At 45.8% G+C, this 26,364-nt stretch overlaps 1 protein-coding gene across 1 annotated transcript; it reads right to left on the minus strand.

Moving 5' to 3' along the window:
- Positions 1-753: 753 nt before the first annotated feature.
- Positions 754-26,364, minus strand: LOC126543236 (uncharacterized). Its single transcript, XM_050190369.3, has 3 exons — positions 26,200-26,364; positions 13,684-13,964; positions 754-4,533 (listed from the first exon to the last, which is right to left on the minus strand). The coding sequence occupies exons 1-3, from the start codon at positions 26,252-26,254 to the stop codon at positions 4,120-4,122; spliced, it is 750 nt and encodes a 249-aa protein (XP_050046326.2). The 5' UTR covers positions 26,255-26,364; the 3' UTR covers positions 754-4,119.

Below are 26,364 nucleotides of genomic sequence, written 5' to 3' on the forward strand. Positions count from 1 at the left end.
GCCGGAGAAGGTCGCAAACATGCATTTTACTGTGAGAGCACGTGGACCCACTTGTGAACGATGTCGCTGAACATACATTTAACGACGACAAAAGGCGCGCGGCTGTAAGCGCCCTACAAGTCTACCGCCGTAAAGACTCAAAGATAAACAGTATTCAACGCAAACATCAGTCTGCTACATTTGTCGTATTCAGCTGGTAAGCCTGCGCACAATCATTAGGACTGCATAGCGCACAGAGTGGATAAACGAAAAGTATACTGACGCTGCCTCTGCATCTTCGGCCAAAAGTTTTGTGTTGTCTACGCGCTCACTTCTCACTGTGGTGGCCGATATAGCGGTTGTCTGAGCCGTGCCTGTGGCCCACGTGGACGTTGTAAGGAAACAAGCAAGCTCCGATCAGAAGGCGCTCAATGGCGAGTGCTGTTACGCTGTTACGGGGGCCAATATCGCGGTGATTATGGGTTTGGGGCTGTGCAATGTCTATGAATTAACTACATGCCTCGTTACGCAGTGTACTGTGGTCTTCCAATGAAATGATGCACCTATTAAGTTTATTCGGGAATTCGGTTGCTTATTTTTTTATTAGACATTATGCCGCAGCCACTCAGCGCGTAGGCCATTGTGTCTAAATGGGTGAACTTGCTGTACTTTGTCATAGGCATAAACGCGACATCTTCTTTTTCAGTTCTTGCAGTGTTTGCCAAAAAATGCAAGAATGTATATGTTTACCAAACTGTAAAAAATCAAACAGAGCATATTATTTCACATCTTTATTAGGCGCAACAAGCCACTCGGGAATCAAAATACAGGGGGGCAACTCCTGGGCTACTTGACCGCACGATGACTAATGAAGGAAACATTCAAATAATATAAACGCCTCAAATAAGTTACAGGTCTCACATTCCTTCCAACAAGCTCTTTGAAAAACTGAGCCCAGTTTTGTCGGACATGATACAAAAAAGAACGAGGATGATATTACTATTAAAGGCTACCCCATCGCGTGGTTCATACTTCTAAGGAGCTGCGACTTCAGTCTAATCTATATTATTTCCTTTTTGTACATAGCAAGAACTGTGTGTTTCATTTGGTCCTAAAAATAACACTAGCGATTACTATTTTTGTAAATCCCCTGTAAGGCACGCGCATAAGGAAAATACCATCGCGAACATATTTCGGCCTGCGTAGTGTTACTCATTATTAGTACCAAGCGTCCTCTCGATGCGTAGGTCTCCTGTCCTACGGCCTAGAGTTCTTACAGCAGTCTGTGTGTTATCATGTAAATGTAACACACGTAGTGGCATTTCGAGAATAATGTCCACATGTAAAAGTGCGTTAGAGTGTTGTAGCTCTGCGTGATGCCTTTACCGTGATAAATGATACCTAGTGCCAACTGCGCCTGCGCCACCTCTCCGGGGTACATATATACATATATATATATATATATATATATATATATATATATATATATATATATATATATATATACGATCGTATAGATAGATCAAGGATTTAGCATACCATGGCGCCCCATACTTCACCTAAGAAGTCAATTATCGATTTCTGCAAAGAACTACAATCTAGCGCTTTCCCCATTGCCAAAGCGTCAACAATGCTCACGGGGTGGCACTACCTGGTAGATAATTAATAAGGGGCAGTGAGAAGTCAACCCAAACATACCCAAGTGCTACAAAGGAAACCCGTACGGGTTTCTCGAAAGAAAAGCCTCGCAGTTGAAGAAAGATTCGTCCTAGTCCGGGACTCGAACCCGAGACTACCGCCTTTACGGGGAAGCTGCTTTACCATCTGAACTAACCAGGCGGCTAGCAGATGGCAGGGCGAAGTCGAATTTGTCAACAACTCGAGGCAAAGGCAAGACTTTGACGTAATAGTTCTGATATCTACCTGGTAGGTAGATATCAGAAGGATTTCGCAGCTGCGTGTGGCTTCTTCTTTGGCCTAACGTCAAAACAAACTGCGGATCGCAATCCTGGCTAAGGTATTTCTTTTTTTTTTCAACCATGTTAAATGAGACTAAACGATGACCACTTTTAACATTTATTTCTAACTTTCACGACGTAGGACAAGTCGAAAGTGCACATTGGTATCGAATCAGGTAGCCAGTACATCTTCCATGCTGCAACGCAATCACGGTAACCCGCGGTCGTAGACGACTGGAATTCTGGCCAGGAGTGCAAAATTACTGGCCAAAACCACAATTTGGTTATGAGGCACGCCGTAGTGCGGAACTCCGGAGTGATTCTGACCAGCCGGGGATCTTTACCGCGCCCCCGGAGTGATTCTCACCAACCGGGGATCTTTACCGCGCCCCCAATGCAAGAGACACGCGCACTTTTACATTTAGTGCCTATGGAATTGTGGCCCCCGCTACCGGCATTTCATCCCACGACCTCATGCTTTGCAGCGCTACACCATAGCCGCTAAGCCACCGCGGCGGGGTGCTCCTAGAGTTATCATACTGACTCTAGTGAAAAGCTCCGGGAAAAAGGTGTCAATTACCTAGGCGCTGTCATGTCGCTGCCTATCATTTATACATCGCTAAATGTAATCACGATGCTATTTAAGAATGAGCCTTGATATCTAGCACGTCCGTATGGATGACGCATCTAAAGTTCATTCAGGATTTCTTCGAGAAAGATCAGAGGGTAAAGTAATGTTGCCATGGAAAATTTACGGTGCATAAATGGGCGCGTTTGAAGGTCCCAAAACTAGATAACGCCACCCTACCGAGGCAGGCTAGAGATCACGTTCGTAGCACGCCTCAGCTGAATCGCATCTCCTCTTCCGCGCATGCGCCCCTGCCTTGCGTAGCAAGATGACGGCGCCCTTGCGGCTACCAATTTCAACGTATGGGCGCCACGGCAAGCTTTGCCTCTGGAGTTAGTTATATTAGAGAGTCTTAGAATAGGCGCGCAAAATGTTTGGCGTCCCAAAGAAATAGCGTCGAAGCCACTGCGCATGCGCGAGACGCAAAGTGCGTTTAAGTTTTGCATCAGGCACGCTATTTCACCGATTTACAGGGAGCTCCAAAATATGCCCCAAAAACTGCCCCAAAAGATTTGCGTAAACAAACATGGCGGCACCCATCGAAGTGACCGCTCTTGCCTAGCACCACACTGGACCCGATTCGTGTTAACGCATAAAGTTAGCAACCTAGGAGAACCTACGGCGGCTATCATTTTCTCTCGACTAGCATGAGTTATGAAGATTGATTCATTAGACGCCGCTGATGCCGCATTAGATTGCAGATTTGATGGCTCATAGGCCTACCACGGCTTAGCTTCGCTGGTTATGGCACGTAAATTCGGTTACTCGAAACTAAGCGCATCTAATAGTTCGCTGCTAACAGAATAACCTATAAATTGTAATTAAACGCTTAAACAAGACAGACAAAATAATTATGCTTATCATAAACGGGTACATTTTATTAATTTTTTCTAATAGCTTTTCTTTGATGCCGCAGTGGCTCAGTCAGCGCAAGACGCTATCCTCAAACGCCAAGCCCTGTTCTAAAGCTCTTTAGTATTGCGTACCCCAACACCAACACCCGAAAAGCTCATTCGAGCCCCAAACTTTTGGGGCCACTATTCTAAAGCTCTCTATTACCTCTGTGCCTACGGTAACTGTCGCTACCACCACAGTAGTCCCGGCACGGCACGACCATGGCTATGTGGCGTCTCGCGGTGACTCATCCCGTTAGCTTATCATACATCTCACAAAGATACAAGTGTCTATTATGTGCCCTGGAAGTACAATTTTAAGCGGATGCTATTTTCTGCTTGGGTTGGTGCAATCTTGGCGTGCAAAATAAATTTATCAAAAATCACAACCATTATGGCTGTTACTTCTATTCAAAAGTAACAACACGGCGCATGTCAAAATGGCCACCGTTATGCAAGTTATCATGTTATTATTGTTTGCCAAAACGCGATAATCCCGCTCTTTTTACTCGGGTAATCGACGCCTTTAAAGAGAGGAGACGCTCTGTGAATTGGCACAAGTGAAAAGGAAAGATTATAGATCATTCAATTTTCCTCGCAAAAGAAACTTCCAACCTCCCTTTGCTTCTGTTCTGATGCAGCGCGAAACAACGCAGGCTTTTCACTGCGGCGCCTTTAGTTCAGTCTTTTTACTACCTGCCTTAGCAATTAACCTTCCTCCGTACGCCTGACGCAGAGCGGGAAGAACGTGCGTTTCAGGAAGCCATATGAAGAGTGGATAGAAAGTTCTCTTGGCCGCCCACTTCATCTGAGTGTACGACGGCCCGTTGCTTTGCCGCTTCAGTGGGTAGCTGCGTATGTTCGGGTACGACATGAAATTCCCCAGTGTAATCCTGAAGTGCCAGAACTCGGGCTGCGTCAGGGTTACTCCGTTGCCTTCTGCGTGGTCTGGGTGTAGTTTCTGGCTCAGCGTGCCCCTCATGTAGGCACTGGAGAACGTGACGCCGACGTGGCCGCTGTCTTCGGGTTCTGTGTCGTTGTGCCCTGTGCGGTGATACTCGTACATACCGTCCATCTGGGCGTGACATTGGGAGAATGAAACAAAAAAATAGCTACGATTATTTCGGATCACATTCGAAGGGCGACATGAAGGCAAAGTCGGAGTTAGTAGAGACAGATGAAAGTAATGAATGGAAGGACAAATAGAGGACGCTTCCGGCTGGCTACACTGCACTGGGGACGGGAACAGGTGGTATTAAATAAAAAAAAATGAAAAATCAAGAATGGAAGAAAGAAAGGAAAATAGAAAGAACGGAAGAACTAAAGAAAGAAAAGGAAGGCAAAACTCAACAAAGTCCTACTCTCTCTGTTGATGCAGTCACACCATCTGGGAAGTCAACACTGTTTGTTAGCAGCGTTATGCAAAATGCGTGTTTTCACTCAACTACTACGAAGTTGCCTTGCGTATTAAGTGATCATGTTCCCTCCAGGTTGACACCGGTAGCTTTGTTGTCTGGTGATCCTCGCAACTCTTTTGCAGAATATGTTCAATTTGACACATAATCATAAACAATGCCAATGTCCCACTGAGATATAATATGCAACAAATTGCGCAGTCTGAAGTTGTGGCCTAGTTAATCGTTTCTTAGGAAACGCAGCACCACCTTTATAGCGGCTCGCGCTGATCTCTGTTAGGCCAGTGACTAAGGCTTTTGCGTCGGCGCTACAAGTTTGCGCGACGTGAATTTCTTGAAATAGCTCATTTATATGTCCACGCCATTCTGATACATGTGATTTAAATTTTTGGTGAATGCGTGATTTGAAACCTTGCCTGCAGCAGGTCCATAAAACAGGCATCAAGTTATCAAATTGAAAACACCGGTTGCATGCCTAGGTTCAAGGAATATTCAGCTTATTCACAAATATCGCTCCGAGTAAAATTTTGAGGCCGACTATATCTACATGAAATGAAGGAACACCTCTTCAATATGTGTCGAGTGTGTTAGGTTAAAAGGCAAAACTTTCTGTAATAAAAATGTTGTCTTTCACGTGTTGCAAGCATAATACTGGGATGTTACGTGGAGATATTCCTCACACAAACGCCTTAGACTTAAAAACACAAATTGTCATCTCCGTGGGATTTGGCCTGGGATCATCGCTAACTCCTCGAAGGGAAGTATTTCCTCATATTCAAACACACACCCTTGCTGATGTAGGTTTCCTACGGATTATCAGATAGAAGCTGTTTCTCTTTGGTATACAACACTTCAACGTCATAAGAAAAAAATACCCAGTACCTGTCAATGGCATAAGCTTTAGGTGAAAAGTTGTTCAAATGATAAGCGCCAAATTAAATAAAGGGGTTGTAAGCGAAACCGGAGACACCACAGATCATATGCAACCACATAACCATGTATGAAGCTCAGTAGCTATGGTTTTGAGCTGCTGAGCACGAGGTCGGGGGATCAAATGCCGGCCACGGTGGCCGGATTTCGATGGAGGCGAAATGCGAAAACAATCGGGTACTTAGATTTAGGTGCACGTTAAAGTTCCCCAGGTGGTCGAAATTTGCGGCATCCTCCACTACGGCGTGCCTCATAATCAGAAAGTGGGTTTTGAACGTAAAATCCCTAATGTATATTTATATTTTATAACTCTGTATGAAGGGCATCAATGTTGCCGACACGAACACACTCAGTGACGTTTGCGTGATTACTGGGTACATAAAATAATGCACCAAGCACCAGGAGTGTCATTCCAGACCGTCAGCCATGCAATTCATTGCCACTTTCATTAAATACAGCATCTCTCTCTTTCTATCTCTCAGTTTTGACGAGCTTAACACCTCAGCTAAGCATAGGCGAATGAATCAGGTACAAACATCATTTCGTCAAGTGTCAAGGACGTCATTAGGCCATCCAGGTGTCACATATAACGCACTCCAAGGGATTTACAGCGCCGTCAGTGGGCCGAACGCCGACACGTAGATGTGGTAACGAGCTACTTAGATAACCCTGTGGAGGTATGAATACGCTGATGTTATCCCTGGCGGTGAATTCTCTAAGCACTTCTCACACGTCTACCTGGGCAAATCTGGTTATAGACAGTATTGCTTAACATTTTCGCCGCGGTAACTGCGTGCGTTAGTGAAGTTCTGCTGGTCAAAGCACTTAGTTTTCGCTAAATTGTTATTGTTGTACGTTTCCAGGATGGACGGCTCTCATCAGTCTACTGAACTACGCATTGTCATATTTCTCTTACACGTGCCCTTGTGCGGGGATGGTTATTAGTCTTATCGGTGGTCTTATCGCTTGTGGATTGTCTTCTAGACTTTTGACCGAGAATATATTTGTATCATCACGACAGGCCTACAGGATGTCGCTCACAACACTTATTTAGACTTTGGTTCAGGACATTTCTTTAGCGTTAATAAAGAAGAGCCCCTTCACGAGCATTCATCTACGACCAACGAATAAGATTTTCTTTAAAATGCAGACAACTCAATAGCCAACATTAAGAGACATTTCTTGAACTATTCCAAGCCATCATTACAACACTCTATCATAAGTGTTTATGCACTCAGAGACCATGAATTGATAACATGTACTAGTGACATGTTGTACTTGACTACGCCGTTCATTTGAACATAATAGGCACCAGTAAAAATTTGCCATTCTTCAAGTCAATGCTAATAATTAGAATACAATATCTTTATTTCCCAAATACAGGTGGCGGTCCACAAGGGGTAAAGCTATGCAAAATAGCTTGAATCACCCTGAAGACCCCCTGAAGCAGCGTGACGGCACTTAATTATATAAAGCGCACATCATGTAGCTAACAATCACACAGTTCAAGCGTACACCGTGAACGAATATGCACTAGTTTATTTATAAATATACTATATGCACTACTAATTTATAAATATAAAACACAAATCGGTGAGTTGTGCACACAATCTACAAGCTACTGCTCTAACAACAGGGGGGGAATATGCGTTCAGCCGGGTTCTAGACAGCAAAGTTTTTCTCTGAACCCAGGAAAAATAACATTATGGCTGATGCCTGCGCACCAAATGCTGCCGCATTTGTTCCCACGTAAAGAGAGTGAACTCGTGCTTTTTATTTTTTCACTGATTTTAAAATTGCAAGCAGTTATTGCTTAACGAAGATGAAGAAGCTATAAGATATTGCGCACCTGTTTTGAGCAAGGCTACGAAAATCATGGCGTTGCCGCTTCCGTCCTGAGAGGTAACTAACTTACTGACGTTCTAAATTTCTTTTCAAGAGAAGAAGTAAGAACAGAACAATTGTAATTCAAGAACATTCATAACGTCGACTGTTTTTTTCGCGAAGAATGGGGCAGCGCTGTGCAAGGCAAGAGCGTTTGCGACTTGACTAAGTTCTTGTTTTTGCAGATGAAGAAAAGCTTACCCTGTGTAGTTGGGCCACCGACAAGAGTACAGTAGCTTAGATGTCACGCTATCAGTGTGGTATGTATTTGTGGCATTGATCTACCTCGCAATAAACTACAACCGTGTGACAGTGTGCCTGCGCCGCATGCTACTGATTTTGCCATCAACTGAGCATGATAATACAAGAAAATAATAAAACAAAAAACAAAATACCAAGCCATTTATCTTGATCAACAATGTCAATTTGGGCGCCACGACGCAAAGATTCTCGATCCGAACAGACTCATCTGCCTCTGGTCTTCAGTAGAATTGATTTCCTTTTTCTTTGGCACTTGATTTTGTGACCACTCTGACTGAACCAAGCGCAGGGGCCACCAAGTGATGTGTTAGCTCTTTAGGAAACTTTAGTGACATTGTCGCTACAGAAGAACAGGCTTGTGTCAGCCGCATACCAAAGAAAGACTGCCGAAAAATGTCGTTTACACGCGATAAAAAGAAGCGGACCCAAAACTCTGCCTTGTGCACGCCCGAAAAAAAAAATGTTAGCCGAGATAAAATTGTCGATAAGTATGCATTGCTTTCCCTCCGGAAGATAGAAGTGAAACAGTAGGTTTGCCACACTCCGTACACCGCAAGAAAATAAAAATAAATCGGTGAAATATTATGGTTTAAACTGTTGCTTGGACTGGTGTAGTCTGTGAACACACACGACCAAGCGTGGGCATCTTTTATTCACACTTCCTTACAATCTATTGCTTTTGGCTAGCAGCGTAGTTTTGATCGATTTACCCTGTTTGAGTCCCTGCTGACAATCACTGAGAGCAATATGCTTCAGAAAAGAAATTATCGGGCACAGTCGCACTTTCGACCGAAATTTGATATCGATTGAGATAGTAGATTGGTAGTCAACTATACAGAGTAAGAAATGTAGTTTTATCAGCCATGTCAATTTGTAAAAAATTTCTTACCAATTAAGTTTTAACAAACATTAACATTAACATTTAGCAAACATTAACACATGCAACTTGATGACCGCGCGCACTCGCTCTCAAGACGCTGGAGTGAAGAATCACGCTAGTAAGAATGAGCGAATTAACCATCGTGCTGTCTCTCGCTTCAACGCAAACTGAGCGTAGAGAATACAGCTCACACGAAGCTATGGGCTCTCGGTGCTTTCTGTCCCCATCGCTGGTCGCTTTCAAGATAAGGCGTGCGGAGCCCGGCACCTCCACCCGCAGCCGCCGTCGGAGTAAATTTCCCCCTTCCTTCGCTCCCCTGTTGCATTGCGCAGGACGGAAGACGGCGAGCTTCCTCGCCTTCTTTCTTCCCTTGCGTGGGTAATATTGAACCACCATCATCGGCTCACCGTCCCAACCTTCCATTCCTAGACACGAATGTGATCGCCCTTCGACTTCATAGGGAGCATCACGACGACGACGACGACGACAGCAGAAATATGTCTGGAGTGTCCGTATAACTCCTATCGCAATAAAACATTCTCTAATCTCTTAGGAAGCAGAGACAGTATTCAAAACATTCTATAATTTCCTGCCTTTCTGTCGCCGCTCTTCCATATCAGCGACATCGTATTGTTTTTTTTTCACTCTTCATTTGCCCGGAAGACAACCTGAGTCCAAGACCAAAATAAATATGTACGTAAGATGCGGTGCAATGAACTCAATGAAATGTATAACTTTGCCAAGCTGAATTCAATCCATGTATATTGCACTGCTATTTCTTAAACTTAAAAACACTTGTGCATAATGTGTTCACTCGAGCAAAACTGATTCAAGGAACGCCTGAGAGATGTTTGAATCTGTCGCATTATTCGATGGCTTTACGATGCCTGTGAAATGCTCATTGAGGTTCGGCTAAGAAGCACAGAAAAGCTTTTCTTTGTCCGTGTTTATTTCAGTTATAGTTTGCCCGCCCGCTAGCCGTTAATTACCTCATTGCTAATTGCCCGCTTCTTTTCAGGATGATCACAGTACTTATGACGAAACAGTTGGTTGTATAAAATCTTTTTCTCCTTTTATTAATTGCTTGTTCACTTCGTCTATGTGCCTCTTAAAAGCAAGAAGTTCGGTCGGCTCTCGTGTCCGAAGGAATTTCTTGAATAGACTGTTCTTTTGCTTCATAATCAGTTTTTCTTGCATTAATTCTTGCTTTTGCTGTTTTGAAAGGACAGGACAAGTCATACAGGATAGAGAATGAGGACAGAAACAAACTGTCAGCTTCACAAGCACTAGTTTTGCTATAAACAACTGACCAGTCACCGTTAATTATGCGCGCTAACAACAAAGTTTTTCTATCGGTAGAGAAAGACATGTACGTAAAAACAGACTGACGCTCTTGATCTCGATGAAAATATGATACAGATCGGACAGTGATCACTGTTGTCACAACTGATTGTTCTAGACATATGTGCGGAACTGTCGGTCTTTACGATGACGTTATAAATAAAGGTTCACTCGCTCTAGGCCGAGCCGACACTAATTTTGGACTGCCGACTGGCGGCGACAGCGTTTTTTTACATTCCTATCGGCTTCTGTCAGAATGCACCGACGCCGAGCTTTCTGCCGACTATCAGCCGGTTGTTGGCGTCGATACAGTGCGACAGAGGCGCCGACACGAAGGGAAAAACGCTGTCGCCGACAGTCGGCAGATTGAAATCGGTGTCGGGTAGGCCTAGATGTGAGTGAGTCTTAATCGACCGACAGGTGAGCGACACACAAGTGGAGTTTGTGATGGCACTCCAGCAACCACAAGCACTGCGCACATTCATCAGTTCCTAAGAAAGCGAGTTGCCCTGAAGAGTATTAACATCTACATCCCTTCCAAGCAGGATTTGACAATGGTATAGCACGGCACGGTTCACAGATTCCTTAGCTAAATAAAAAAAAATTACCGCCCAAGCACTCCGTACAGATGGCTAACCAGTATAGCTGAAACGTGCGGTTTAGATGTTTATCACTGAGTTAATTCCAGCGGCTCATTAAAGTTTTCCTCAATTGTTCCTAACGTCTATGTTTTCCTAATGAGGTTACAAACGCGTGTGGCTGCGACTCATCTCTGCCAACACCATCACGGCCAGCACCAAGGACGTCTGTTCCGGCACCCGTATGCCATCCTCACCCGGCCAACCGTCGTTCCCGATCTGCCACGATACCGTCTCTTCGACCGACGTGTGCAATGCCGCGCAGTCCCGCGGCCTCAGAGTTTTTGTGTAAGTGCGTGTACAGCATTCTCGACACGGGTGTCGGCCCGGCGATGATACCAGCCACGTCATTGCCTTTATCGCCACCAACGATGGCACGTCACAGTGGTTGCATCACCGACCCAACGCCGGCTCCCGTGCAGCACGCCATCGGGTCAACCAACATCGCACCTGCGCCTCGGCCCCTGACCAACCCTTTACGCGATTCGCCCACGCCAGTTTCTTAGCACACTTTTTTATTTTTTATGTATTTATTATACCTCAAAGGCCCCAGAGATGGGGTATTACATGAGGGATGGGCTTTAACAAAACAGTGATTCGAGAGCAGCCTTGAAGTGATGAGTGTCGGAGTGGTGCGTGATGTCTGCAGACAGACCGTTCCAGTCCCTGGCGGTTTTCACATTTCCTTGCTTCATGCCGCCCTCTCAGCCAGCCTCGGAGTCGGCGCGCCAGCTCTGCACCTTCTTGACTCCGCTGCCTGCGACCGTGCCAGTCGTCGCCACGGCGGACACGAGCCACGAACTTTTGGACCCCAGACATCAAATAAGCCACATCTGCAGCGGGCCAACTACGCTGCATCGCCCTTCAGTTGTAGTTACCGAACCACTTCACTCCTACGAGCCCTGCCACCGCTTTGGTCGGACAGCCCGTTGCTCACACACGATGCATCCCATCGCCAGCAGCGCCGGATCGTGCCCGCCTCCCGGCAGGGTGCACCACATTCATTTGCAACGCACGCATCGCGGCCCGTCCAGCTCTTCGTATGCGTTAAATCCCCTTTACACTGCACTGCTCGCGAGCGCACGCTATACGCTGTGCAACGGTGCGGTCAATCAGCACCGCCGACAACCCTCGCAGAAGCACCGCTTACCCACCGTTTGCCTCACAAGCTTCGTCGTTCTTCCGTGCTCAAGGCGCATGTGCCGAGCATCATCTTGTCAGTTTGGTGCACTCCTCTCAAGCGCGTCCGTTCATAGAGTCCCTCGACCGTTACCGAGCACAAGTGTCGCCCGCCTCAGCTGCTCTTCGGTAGTGACTCGTAGCCTTTCCCGCTGACTGCTTAGGTTAACCACGGACCCTTTTGTCACGCGTTTACACTAGCCGTTTTGCCGTTAATTAAGTGCGGGGGATGGTGAGGCTGTAGCGCCCGCCGACGGCATAACGCGGGGACGCTAATGTCAGCGCTCTCAGCCGGCCTGAGAGGCGGCGACGAGACAAGGCCTCGAAGTCCCCTCATGGGAGACGTGAGCCTGGGTCGCTAAACTTTGCCGGATTTAACATACAGTTATTTCCATCCATCCATTGGTGAAAGACGAGGAAAATAAAGATGGGACGGCAGCGCCTGCTCGATGCTGAAGCTCGGCACGCGCAGCGTTGTTCTATAATTGTGCCTGCTACACTGGTCCTCTCGTTCGGACGCTCCGCGACGACCCCTCGGTGCCCCAAAACCACAATTAAAATATCACTGTCGCATTTCAGACTCAGTGACTTGCACTTCACCGTAGCAGATGTAACTTCGCTGGATAGTTCACATGGTATGTCCCGTTTAACATTCATCGCCACACCACCACCCCGAGTCTCGGCTAGATTTACCAATTAGTGAGCGTAGTTTTCCAAGACCCGAATATCGGCACCATCTCTGCAACACGTTTGGGAAAAGATCACGACATCAAGTGTACCATACACATACCAAGCAGCTTCGGTTTGCTTTTGAACAAGAGAACGTGCGTTCAAATCAACTACGGAAATCAGATTATTTGTGGAGACCGGTGGTACTATCTTGCAGGCAAGGCGTATTCGTAAAACGTCATGTAGTCTTAAACAGGAAAAAGTTATAGGCGTGTACATTACATCTTCTTCCGCAGGCCATAATCATAGTCAATCTTTATGTCCTCATTCCCTTCAGGCTTGCGTGCAAAAATTGTTTCATTCCGCATTGAAACAAACCGCATCTTACAACCGTTTTTTTTGGCGATACCCATAGAAACAAGTCATTTCAGAGCTGGACATAATTGTGAGAGTCCAAGCCATACACTTACAGAGGTAGCTGGGACCACTGTGATCATCCAACGATAAGCTGGGGGCAGTGTATTTAACACCTAATAATATATACACCCTTTGGAGCTTATCTTGTTCCACAGCGATAATAGCCATCTGTATTGCACGCATTTCCTTTTTTTAACGCAGCGAGCTCCGTATTTCCATGTAACGAACGGCATGCGCGTTATCAGCATGTCAGAGCAATCTCTACAGGAAAGTAGTAAGCTCAACGTTTTCAAGAGAGGAAACGCAAGCGAGGCACATGATTATTATCTTGGGGGCAAATATACACCCCATAGGGTGCACCTGCTTTAATAGTATTCACTCTAGAAGTTATGGCGAACTTAACGCGAATAATATTGCAATGTAATTCTTCCTACTCAAACTTTCCTTCATGAAAATGAATCTCGGAACACTCGAAGCAAACTTGGAGCGGTAAATGTAACCGAAAACATGAAACCGATACTTCAAAAATATTCCTTCGAAGGAACAGTGGCCTTTATCTGATTAAAGCAACCGATAAAAACCTAAACACTTGCAAAGGTTTGACTGCTCACCTTGCTAACAGAAATGGTGAACGGGAAATGACGTTCCGTTTCTTGGCACGTGGCCTCCTCGACGATCACGTGGACGTCGGTCAGGTGCAGGGGCGACAGCGTGCCGTTGAAGAGAGTGTACTCATGGGTAGACACATCCGGAACTGGGATAGTGACAGGCAGGATGGATTCCAGTCTTGACACAATATCTCGCAGGAAGGCCTCCGACTCTCGAACGTTTGGCTCGGTGCATGCATCTGGCCACGGGGTGGCCGCAAGCGCATTCTCGGTAACAGGCAACGCTGCAGAGAGTTCGCACACTTTCAGTGATTATTGCAGAGATCGGATGCCCGCTTAAAGGCATTGTCCCAAACAACACTTAGCGTGCACCCGCTTAGCAGTTTCACGTCTTTACTAGCATGCTGCTAGTACGGACACGTATTGTACGGTAAAAATTGGTGATTAAGAAACGTTCGGCAGTGTAAGTAGCAGCAGCGTGCGCCTTGGTATACTGTGTTTAAGAGAACTAACGTCGCGTACAGTAGGAGCTGCAACACGGTGCCCGTGGTTGAAGAGGCCCAAGGCTACAATCCAGCACTGACAACAAAAATTGCAGATATGAACTCCATTGAAATTACTGGTCTTTGTGACACCAATTTTTCTTATGACGGCGCCGCCCTGTACTTTAGGAGCGCTTCCTCCCTAGGCCGTTGCGTTGCAGCTCACGTCGCACGCGACTGTACACGACATTATGGACCGTACTTAACAGTGTTCGCAGAAGCTACACCGCATAATAATGTCAGCGCACCATCGCACCTTCAGTCTGTTTTAGGTGCGCTCAGGATTCACCGCTCTGAAAGACATCGAGAAATGGCCACTTCATCCGCAAACCAAACTGAACCTCTGTGGGCAGTATTCCTAAGTTCACATCACAGCATACATTCCAACGGTGCAATCCAGTGATCCCACCTCCTGTCACTGATTCTGTTGGTCCAACAGCCCAAATAGAAATATGTTCTACACGGTACATAGACTGACTTTTTATTTGCTTTATATATGTATTACATAAAACCTTTTGTTTATAAGGTGGGCTCTCAATTTTGTCGTGTTAACGTTACGCAAATCGCATTTCTTCTATGGCTCGCTGCGGTTTGCTTTATGTAAATTTCTTTTGAAATCGAATTCTTTCTGCTGTGTACCTTAGTGCTGTAGCCGCAAGTAAAGCCAAATAGTGTCGATAACTAACGCCGTCTGCCGGATACATTACAAAGCAATTCTTCTTCATTCAGAGAATTCTTTCTCGCGATTTTGGTTTTCCGTGACTGTTTGGCAAAACAAATGTAATCCTTCCCTGCTTCAACAGGTTATCTTTCGAACTGAAGTGCCCGTCCATTCGGCAGGCTGTTACAGATTACTGGAAGGTTTCTGCTTATTTGTAAATTGCCCAACCAACATTGTCAGTTGTAGTTAAAGACTTCAGTCTTTGCGGTAAGTGATTCACAGCCTCGCTTTACAGGACAAAATTGTTAAAATGACAGGTTACAGTGGTATTCATCGCAAACATTTACTCTTTATCCTCTTCAGTCAAAATTAAAACATTCGATGAATAAGCGTTTTAGGGGCTGCGTGCACAAGTCAGCCCGCCGTGACAGCGCATCAAAAGCAGCACCACTGACAATGATAATGATTTTAAGCACGTCGCATACACCTCGGAACAGTTCTTAGTGAATCAGTGCCCCAATTCAGTTTGAATAATGTGTGGTAAGTGTTTTAGAATAGATGGAAGGAAGATGACTGCGGGTTTGTTCTCGGTGTCAGAGTGTTACCATGTAGCACTTTCCCATCTGTATTTATCTTTCGCAATGTCTTTTGTTAGGCACATAATTTAAGCGCCTCGACAGCTGCTTTCTATGCACGGCAAAGCAGATGTTCTTTTATGCGATGTTCCTGTAGAGACCTCTCCCACCAAGACCGCTTCATTTGGCAGAATAATTCTTCGTTACTTTTTCTGCAGTACGCTTCGCGTGATTTCCAAGATGCAAGCAATGTGGTCGAACTCCACAGGCGGGCAGAATACTCAGTGCTTGAAGGAATCAACAATGACGAGATTCTGCAAAATAAGCAAAGCAGGAGCCCGCAGGTGGAGAAAAGTAAATACGGCAAATTATCATGCACCCAAATGTGTCACAGCTTTATAAAAAAACCGAAACCATGTTTCTCATGAAGAAAGCTTCACATCATGCTGAGATACATTTGCCCTGCACCACAGAAGAAACCGATAACACTTTCACAACAAAGAGAGTGCATTTCCTTGCTTGACATCTTTCACTGGTATTTCGCTACATTTCTTTCCCACCAGAGCTGTACAATTGATGCGCATAGTTACAACATTGTTAATTGGTCACTGCTACGCCTTAATTTTGGTGTACCTTCCGGTTATGGCAATTACGGAAATGCGTGTGCGCGCTAGTAATTCAACATTTATTCCTTTTTTGATCACTGCCAGATCTTGTACGCGTTTGCTTTTCTTTTTACTATCGATGACAACTTCTTATTGCCCCCGCCGTCGTTGTTTTGTGGCTGTAGTGTTGGATTGCGAAGCACGCGGTCGAGGCATTGAATCCTGTTCACGGCTGCCGCATTTCGATGGGGCGAAATGCCAAAACACCCATGTGCTTAGAGTTAGGTGCACGTTCAATAAGCCCAGGTGGTCCCAATATCAGGATTCCCCCACTGCGGCATTCCTCATAATCAGATCGGGGTTTCGGTACGTGAAACCCCATGATTAATTACATTCGTATTGCCTGTTCACGGTGCCTTCTACACCGGCAGTAGCAAATGTGATCGCGTCGATATATGATTCTATTAAATGGGTCATAGAGTGCAATCTTTATTCGAGCAGCGACAGCGCGTCTCCTCTTCAGCACCGTGTAATTCCCCTGCTCACGAAAGAAATCAAGGCCTGTGTTAACAAAACTTGTCACTTAATTTAGAACTGTCAGTGTCTGGCCTTCTGCTCGTCGATCGTATCATTATCACCCTTGTTTGTATCAGGAGTGCTGGCCGGCAGCACTCCGACACTGGGGAAACATTCTACGGGACGACGGCTTTCCTGCATATGCAACCCAGAACAGTGGACTTTGAAAGAAAGTGTTTCTGTCTTTAATTCGCTCGAAGAAATTGCAGCGGATATCGAAATATGTACCTTCATTTCAACAGCAACGCACAATGCCAACCACATAACACTGCCCTTGATGATTCTTGGTATCCCACCACACAATAGTAACAGAATACTCAATGATCAAGAAACGTCAAGCGTTGGAAGCCTCAGCTCAGAGCCAACATCTCGTCAACTTCTCTTCAATGATACCATCAAAACGTGGTGGGAATGTCGGAAAGGTCAGAACAACGTCCTGCGTAGAGGCACAGTTAATAAGAAAGAAAAAAGGCGCACTGTCCTTCTCGTCTGCGAAAAAAAGAAAAAGAGGCATAGGGAGACCGGCCACGTCGTGAGCCCTTGATGGCCGCTTCGAGGCTCGCAAGGTCCAACGCTTCACACTTCTGCGTTTTTGTGCGCAGCACGCTGTATCAGCTTGCTTCCCGCGGTCCGAGGGACATTAGAGCGCGCCGCCATTGAGGACGTGTGACCTCGTCTGCTCTCCATGGATGGTGCGGCGCAGATCCATCTTTTGATTGTCACGTCGCACGTTGCTGCTCCGACCGTCTGGCGCGATGTTAATGGCTCCCCGCGAAGACATTCCCGCGCATCGTCTCCGCTTCCTCTCATGGCGATAGCGCGCAGGGCTGTCGCGTAGGCTTTCCCGCGGTAGCCGGTGGCTACGCAATGCGAGTACCTCGGTAGGCGGCGCCGAACAGTCGGCGACCGTTTTCGTAATATGTGCTGACGTTGCCCGTTGGGTGATCTCCACCGAGACCATCAATCACTTTCCCTCTCTCTTTCTCTTTCAAGCGCCTTTGAATTCACTCGCGTGACGTCGGCAGCGATTGCGTGTACGTGCTTCCCACTGCTTTCCTCCTTTCCAGTCTAATCAGCTGTGGCCTCTGCGAAGGACCCCGGGCCCAAGCAACAACCGTGGAATTTCAGCCCGTAGGTTCCGTGTAGCATGCAGGTCTCCTGGCAGGGCTAACCTCTTCGGATTTTAATAAGGCCTCTCTTCTCTCAATTCCCTCAATATTGCTCCATGATGAGCGCTGGCGGGGACGTACTGCAGAAAGCTTCGGCGAAAAAGAATGGCCTTTTTCATGGGCACAAGAAACGATTCAGTGACTCTTAATTTGAACCGCCACGGTGACTTAGTGGTTGTGGAGCGGCGCCGCTGAGAACGAGGCAGCCAATTCGGTTGCGGACGTGTAGGCAGCATTCTAATACAGGCGCAATGTAAGAACGCTCGCGTGGGACGCATTTGGTATACGCTGAATGAACACTAGTGAAACTTGTGATCAAAATTAATGCGAAGGCTTTCAAGAAGCTGTGGAATTATCATTGATTGTGCATCTTTCCTCTTCCTTTTGTCTTTTATGTGTGTCGTCGCTCTGTTTCTTGGTTATGTTCTGCTAATTTCATGATTTATTTCTCTGCTCTGTATTACGCTTGATTTTTTTGTATAACTTCTAATCCAAGTGTCCCGGTGCAGTCTCTGACTTTGGGACCCTTGTCTGTATACCATATTTTGTAACAAATTGTTATGAACGAATAATAAACTGAAACTGAAACTGAAAACTGAATGAGGCGTCTCTCATAGCCGACTGGGGGTTTTGGGACGCCAAAGTGCATAATTTCGTTTTTGTTATCCTAATTTGTCTGCGAATGGTGCTTTGTAGCGGCGCACGCAGCTTGTCATGCGACACATTGAGCTAACGAAGGGAAAGGAGAACTGCCGAAGGGCCGCTTGCCCTTTATTTTATGTTGTTGGATGCGATCAAGCTTTACGCTTATTCTAAGACACCATCACTCCCCCATTTGTGGGACTCGTGCGAAACTTTCTGCTTTGGGTAATACATAAATAATCGGGTGCTATATAGGTCCTTTCCTAGTGCTGCCACTTCGAGAGAAAAGCACCAATGAATATGACCAGATCAAAATGTATTTTTTGGCTTTTGGCTCTAAACAAACTGTAATTTTCTTATATTAGATGTCTGCAACGTAATCAGCTATCATAGATTCCTTGTGTGGCAAAGATGATCCTTATTAGCTCCTAATTTTGGTCGTGCGACTGCTTTTATAAAGCTAGAAGCAAAAAAGAATCCTTCACAACGGCCCAAGTAATCATTCTCTACAAGTTAATAATTGTCACTTGGTGTAGTAGGAGGGATACTGTAGTAGGAGGTAATGTTGTGCTACGAATTGTAATGGCAAAAGCTGCCCCCATCCCTCACCCCTGTAAGAAACAATGCGGTGACAACAGAACCCACCAGCCATTCGAATTAGTTAAAGCAGCAGTAACCTCTTACAAAGGATCCCTCGATGGGGGTGAAATGGGAAAACACCCATGTACTTAGATTTAGGTGCATGCTAGAGAGCCCCACGTGGTCCAAATTTCTGGAGCCCCCGCTACGGCGTGCCTCATAATCAGAAAGTGGTTTTGACATGTAAAACTGCATATTTTTTAAGGGATCCGTGCCTAGTCGTAAATTAAAAATTACGAGTCCGACATTAAATGCCCAGAGTGCCTGATGTAGTCTCCTGGGCATCCGTTCTTATAAAATCCATCAAACTAACGAAACGCCTTAACAGTGTCAGTCATCTAACAATTTGGTATTTCATGATCAAACTTCTTAGCCTGGAAACATTGTGCGAGACAGACTGGAAACGACGGTGATTCCCCTCGCAGCGCCCAATGTTTCCATGCCAATAAGGCAGATGTAGTGAAGAATTGGCTCTCGGTAGGCACTGCGTTTATCCACGTTGATATTTGTCTCCCTCTTTCGGCTGTTTCTCGCAAAATATTAATAGCACAATCAAGCCGACATCTTGTCAAGGTTATTGAACCGTGATAAGTCAATGAACAGGAGAACATTAAATATTAGTGGGAAGAATTATTTCCTTTCGTGAAGGGAAGACTTGGTTGCTCTCCATAATTTTAAACTGTCTCCGGTATCTGCGGCATGAACAGCTGAGAAGCGCGTCGAAACCGGACTCTTTGTGTAACCTCACTTAATGCTATGGTTTAGTGATCTGTTCACTGTTTGCTCCCCTGTGTATTTTTGTTGCGCTGTGAACGTTAGGCCACGAGCAGGTGATAAGACCGAACAATTTAAACAACACTGTAGCTGATAGTATGCACGCGTAGACGCCACGCGAACGCGGACGCGCCAGTATTCGTGTCGCGACGATACAAACTTGAAGGTCGTACAGCTCGAGTATCCGGTGTCTCCCAAATCAGATTGGGCGTTTTAACGGCCCCATGCACCTCCCGGGATATCAGGGAAGCTGTTCTGAGCTGTTAAGGGTTAACTTTGACCACTTGGGGCTGCTCCTCGGGCACCGAAGTAAAAGTGCGCGAGCGTTTTCGCATTTCGTCGACATTGAAGTGCCGCGGGAGTTGATGCGGCGAGCTCGCGTTCGGCAGGAAAATGGTATTAGCCATGACGATACGTACGCAGCACGCAAGTGCTTTGCGGAACGTAGGAGCGCGTATCGCCTTGGAGCTTTTAGTACTGCGAAATGCCTACGTACGTAAAGCGGGTGCCGGGCGCGTCGGAGCGCATTGGCCGCGTCCCCCGGTACGTCGAACCGTCGGTCGAAATAGACGCTGTTCATCTCGCTAACGTGATGTAACGTATGGGCGCGTTCCCGATTCGTCGAACTGTATTTAGGTCTTTAAGAGACTCTGCTTTTAATACCGATGAAATACAAGAGTCTTATCGAGAAAAATAAAAACCGAGTACTTGCTTTCTGAGGCTGGCACGGTCATTTGCGATGAACTGCGTCAAAAGCAGGTCGAGCCTTTCGCCCAAACAGTACACACTGAACACTTTCTCAAAAACAAAGTTCCTGTTTTCGCTATGCATTCCCACCGTGCAGGATCCGGGAATCGCTTCTGCGCGTTCACTTCACGCAGCAAAGCCACATCGTACGCCATATAAGAGTACAGCCATCCGCTGGTCGCCTTTGACGCTGCCATTTTGGGAAACTCTGTTGTCTCGCGGTCTCCCGAACAAACGAGAACCACGAGAGCAGCACGCAAGGCTCCCTACGTACGCGCGCAAGAATCAGATGCGTGCGTACGCAGCGGCCGCGTACGCATCAGGTACCGTTCGTGTTGCGTTCTGCACATGCGCACTTTGCAGAAAGTACTAAAACTGTCTAATGCCACAGCAATTCAGACGGCACGGAGGGTTGCGTCTTATGTGATATGTGCTAGTGAGGGGAAGAGGGCATGCGTCGGTTGGACGGCCGTAAACCTACGAAGGAAGCCTTGGGTAGTGTTGGCGCGTTAATGTGTATTTGTGTATGCGTGTGTGCAAACGCGGATGCGCGCGTGCGAGCGTGCACGAAAGCGTGTTTATTTTTGTGCGTGTGAACGTGGCTCCCCACTCGCCTAGAGCTTAACTCGAGGCTGAAAACCGGAAACGACTGATTAACAGGCGAAGTGTAAAGCACACAGAGCGACCCGTTTGCTGCAGAACGGCTCTAGCGTACCAGCGGCTATTATCAATCAGCGCCCCGCATTCAGGATAGGACAGCCGCGGTATCGATACCCGTAGTAAGGAGCACGAAGGAGATAGCAAAGGCGACAAACTGTCACACTTCGGAGGAAATTTGGGCTGATGTAGCGCGCTTTGTGACCAGGACAATTATTTGGAATGATCATATTTTTGTGAAAAGTAGTTTGGGCATAACACATTTTGGGGAAAGAACACAGCGGCGCAGAAGGGGGGAGGGAAGAGAGTTCTTTTCGTCATGCTATGTTAATTGTATTATCGAGGAACGTCGCAAAACACGCAAAACAATGTTTGCGTGTTTGCTTGCTTGCTGATTTGAATGTTCGTTTGCATGCGTACCTGCGTGCCTGTTTCCTTGCTTCCTTCTTGCTTCCGTGTTTTCTTGCTTGACTCTTTGCTTGTTTTCTTTCATGCTTTCTTCGTTGCTGCTCTGTTTAGTTGTTTTGTTTGTTTGTTTTCTTTTGTTTGCTTGTTTGATTGTTAGCAGAGTGGGTCGCAGGTTAGTTTGTTTTCTTTCTTGCTTTCTTGCTTGCTGGCATACTTGCTTGATTGCTTACTTCAATGCACGCTTGCTTGTTTGCGTGCTTGCTTCCTTGCTTGCTTGTTGGTTTGCTTGCCTGCGTGTTTATTTTTGCTTTTTCTTTAAAATATGTCTGTTTCCCGCTTCCAAGAAACTAAAAGCCAAGAATAAACGCGCTTTCTGTTGCGGACTAGGTTCCTAACCTCTGGCGACCTATACTTGAAGAAAAGCCGAACAGCACATATCCAAAACATTTTATCATATTCATTATATTAAAAACTACAAGTTCATCTATTATCAAGAAAATACAAAGTAATAAATTCATCGATACATTGAAGCGCTGATGCGTAACACATGAAATGTAATCAGAGCTTCATTATTGATAAAAATACATAGGTCAATGAGGAGAAGAAATGTACAGTGATCACATGCATGCACAAAATTCCAATGCTTGCAAGCTTTCGAAAGACTGGTTCTTAACTCATAAAAGATGTTACGAGAGTGAATTGTCAAATCTTAGGAAGCAAATGTGATCAAAACTCACATGTATCGCACATGCAATAAAAAAAATTGTGCAATAATATCAGATATTACTGAATTAGTACCTGCCGTGGTTGCTGAGTAGTTATGGTGTTGGGCAGCTAAGCATGAAGTCGGGGGATCGAATGCCGGCCACGGCGGCCGCATTTCGATGGGGACTAAATGAGAAAACACCCGTCTACATAGATTTAGGTCACGTTAACAAACCACAGGTGGTCCGAATTTCAAGCAATAATGGACGAACCACTACAAAACCTGTTCCTTCTTTGCGAAAAACTGGAAAGAAAGCGAGCAGGTGAACCGCCCCTTTCAAACGTACCTGTTGCCTTATTTGTTCAATGTTTGTTCGGATAATAATACGCCTATGCGGATATTTTTTTGCAATAAATTTAGAATATGTGCTAAAGCGTTAAAGTCAGTACGCACTGAACAAACTTATTTTCCGATGCTAGTTTGCACGGCAGTTTCGTGCACAAGATTTCGCGATGATGATACCCTATGGAGACGTGCCTCGAGTTTCAGTATGGCACAGTATTGCCCAAGTTGCTTGCGCGCCAATGAATGTCAATTATTTGTATTCAAACCAGTTCATACCAACGTTTTTCGCTGAAAGTGACTCCACTTTTCTCATGATCGGAGACTATGACAATGAAATTCATCGAAATGATACTGCGCTAACAATAGCCTATAACAGTATATAAACTTGGGGGACACTTCCCTCTGGGAAGATGGCGTGCCAATGAAGCTGTCGTTATGCTCCTAAATTCAGCCCCAATTCATGGCGCGAACGTGGCTGGACAGCAAAGCCAAACATGTGCACGATACGAAACACGATTGACCGAGGCGCAGTCCAAAGCAGTGCACGAAACAAAAAAAAGCATTTGTTTGGTACATGCGATTGAGCATACTTCTTAGTTAATTACCTTAATGAAACTAGGAAGCACTCGAGTCTTACCCTAGCAGAGAACCGTGGGGCTGTCCGTTTCCCTCCCGTAGACGCCCATGTATTGTCAGCTGACGGGAATTGCGCAACTTTTACAGCTTCACTGTGAACTACCTAATCATGAAAAGAGAATGAAACTCAGCGTAGTGACATAGCGGTCTCAGTGGCCAATTGTCATATAAATTTTGGGGGATAGTTTGGTAAAACAAGAGTGACGGTAGGTACGAGAGTACCTACCGTCACCAGCGGATACCCACTGTAAATGTTTTCCGTAATTTTAGCATTGATCTATAGCCTGTTATAGGACGCGAACGTCATGGTAATAGCTCTCCGGCGACACGACAATTCAACGTTCGTGCTAACATTCTTCTAATCGGCACGAATGTGCAGGTTTTTCTTTCCGCGCGTTGTTCCGGCACTTGAGAGCAGCGGTCATTTTGAGAAAAGACTAGCACACGTGCACTTGGCATTTGGCGGCAAGCATCAAAGTTAGATTGTCATTCCGTTCCTAATTTATAAATAGCAGCAATTTTTTAGAAGCCTTCAAAGAGTTCGATTTCCGTAAGACCTTCGTTGTTTTGTGATTTAGGTCGTTACAGGGACACTCGGGCTTGGTTCAAGGTATAGCCATATTGTTTACGGCTAGGGTTCCGTGGATTTTTCTTGTCCGTCACAAATGTGCGTATACAAAAACTAAGCTCCCGAATTTGTTGGAAAATCGCTTAATCTGGGCAAAAGCTTGCACGTCTCATCACTTGGATACACATTTCAATAGATTAGTTATCAATACGCAACATTTTCAATATCATCACACTGTCAGGTAGATATTCTTTTTGCTTGCTTACTGGGGTATTAGCCATTGCTTAAGCGGGTATCAGCCACTCATTATCTTGCGCGACGGACTAATTTCTCTTTGGGTGGGCATAGAAAGCCTTACGCATTTAATAGCAGAAGTGATACGACAATGGGCGTGCGTACCTATCGTCACTTATGCTTTATCAAAACTATACCCTCTTTTAGATGAACATTGGCCGTTATGACGACTCTACGATTACGCCGAGTTTAATTTACTTTTCAAAAATTAGTTCACAGCGAAGTTGCAAAGCTGTGGAATTCTCGTTTGCTGTCAATACATGTCTTTCTAACGGACAGAAACGGGCAGCCCCATATTTCTCTGCTAGGGTAAAACTCTAGTCCTTCCATGTTTCATTAAGCTAATTAACTAAAATGTGTGCTCAATCGCAATTTACACACAAACATTTTCTGTTTTGTCCACTCCTTTCGACCACTCCTCGGTCGTGCACTTCTTTGGCTTTGCTGTCAACCAAGGTTCACATCATGGATCGGGGGTGAATTTGGGAGCACATTGACCGTTTCGCGGCCATTCCACCTTGACAGAGTGGATGGGCCACCACTTTTTTTCACTATTTCAGCTTGTCGTGTAGTATTTGTAGATGCCTTGTCATTCGATTTTTTTTTTGTAAAATGGGAGCAATAAATCGCATCAGGTGCAAAGCACTTCTTTAGACCAAATTGCGGCATCTGCTTTCACGTTCGTTCGTACGCGAGCAATGCATGGCGTATAAAGCAAGGAGCTAGAAGCCGTCAGTGGGTCGGCACAAACATCTACGGCCAGACTGAATAAACCACTCACTCATATTTCGAGCGGTGCCACGTTCTTATCTTGCTTTTCATATCCTTTTTTTTTTGTGAAAATGTAGTTACCCCACCCCACGGTCGCATCACCGTAAGCAACCCTTGAATGCATAATTTTCGCGCTTTCGTTAGGACTTTAAATTGGACAGTGACAGAAAGCTGTGACACGATTTAATCTTATGCGCACAAAACTACTTTTCTAACTTCACTCTTTTTTGTTCAGGAAGAGAAACCTTCTAAGCGAGCAGACAATCGTTATCAGTCACCGGAGAGGAATGCGACATTCAGCCGGCGTCGCGGGGGATTTCTCGGGCCAAGGACAGGACTTGTCTCAGTAGCTCCGTGGCAAAGGCAACGAGCTGTTCAACACGAGGTCGCAGTTTCTCTCCATGACTGCGGTGCTTGCATTGCAATGACGTGGAACACAAGAACATTGTAATGCTCAGACGTCTGAACATGTTCACCAAACAATGTTCATTAAAATTAGTTGACTGCTACAAGAGGGCCGTTTATAGCCCACCATGCACCTACCGAAAATTAACTCGCAACTACTAGTTTCGCCGAAACACAGTGTCACCTCTGGATGAGCCAAACGAGGCAGTAAAACTAACTGCATAAACGAAAAGATGTAAACCAAAGGAGGGAACGATGAAATGTGAGCACTTCCAGGTATACGACATCACGCACCATGGTTACTCAGAATCTGCAGCACACTGCTTCTTTCAGTGGAGGCCTTCATTTTAAAGTTTAAAGTTTGTGCCTATTAGAGAAACGGCGGAAGGGTTACGTGGCAATAGAAAGCGTCTGGGCCTGAAAAAAAGCCTCTTGCTGCTGTTGCAGTTAGTGACTTTACCGAATTTCGAACTCGCATACGGGATCACATCAAGGTGACGGAATGAAATCGTCGCGCTATATAGAAAATAACAAGAAATTAACTCTGAAGTGCCATCGGATACCCTTTCCAAAAGCAGTAGGCCAATACTTTCGAACACTTCGATTGATATTCGCGTTGCGGAGCACCGGCTGCGCATGATGAATCTGCAGTCCTCCACGCCGGCGCATTTGGCAGGCCACACGTGGTCCATTTCGAAGTTGAAATCCGTAATCAATCAATCCACCAATCAATCGGTTCATCAGTTAACCATGCTGCTGTTTCGCAAGGAGAAGGTATTGAAGCGTATTTGATGCTCACCGTAAGCAGTCGCGAAGAGAGCCACAAGCCACGTGCGTGTCGCCGGAGAATGCATTTCGACGGTCGCTGCTGGTCGCACTCCCGCCTCGACGATAAGCGGCGCGCTCGACGGAACCCTAATTTGTCTTCGTCTCCGCGCTTGCGCGCTGTCACTGCCGGGCCAAA

The sequence above is a fragment of the Dermacentor andersoni genome, chromosome 10 (assembly GCF_023375885.2).
Source record: "Dermacentor andersoni chromosome 10, qqDerAnde1_hic_scaffold, whole genome shotgun sequence".
Taxonomy (NCBI): Eukaryota; Metazoa; Arthropoda; class Arachnida; order Ixodida; family Ixodidae; genus Dermacentor; species Dermacentor andersoni.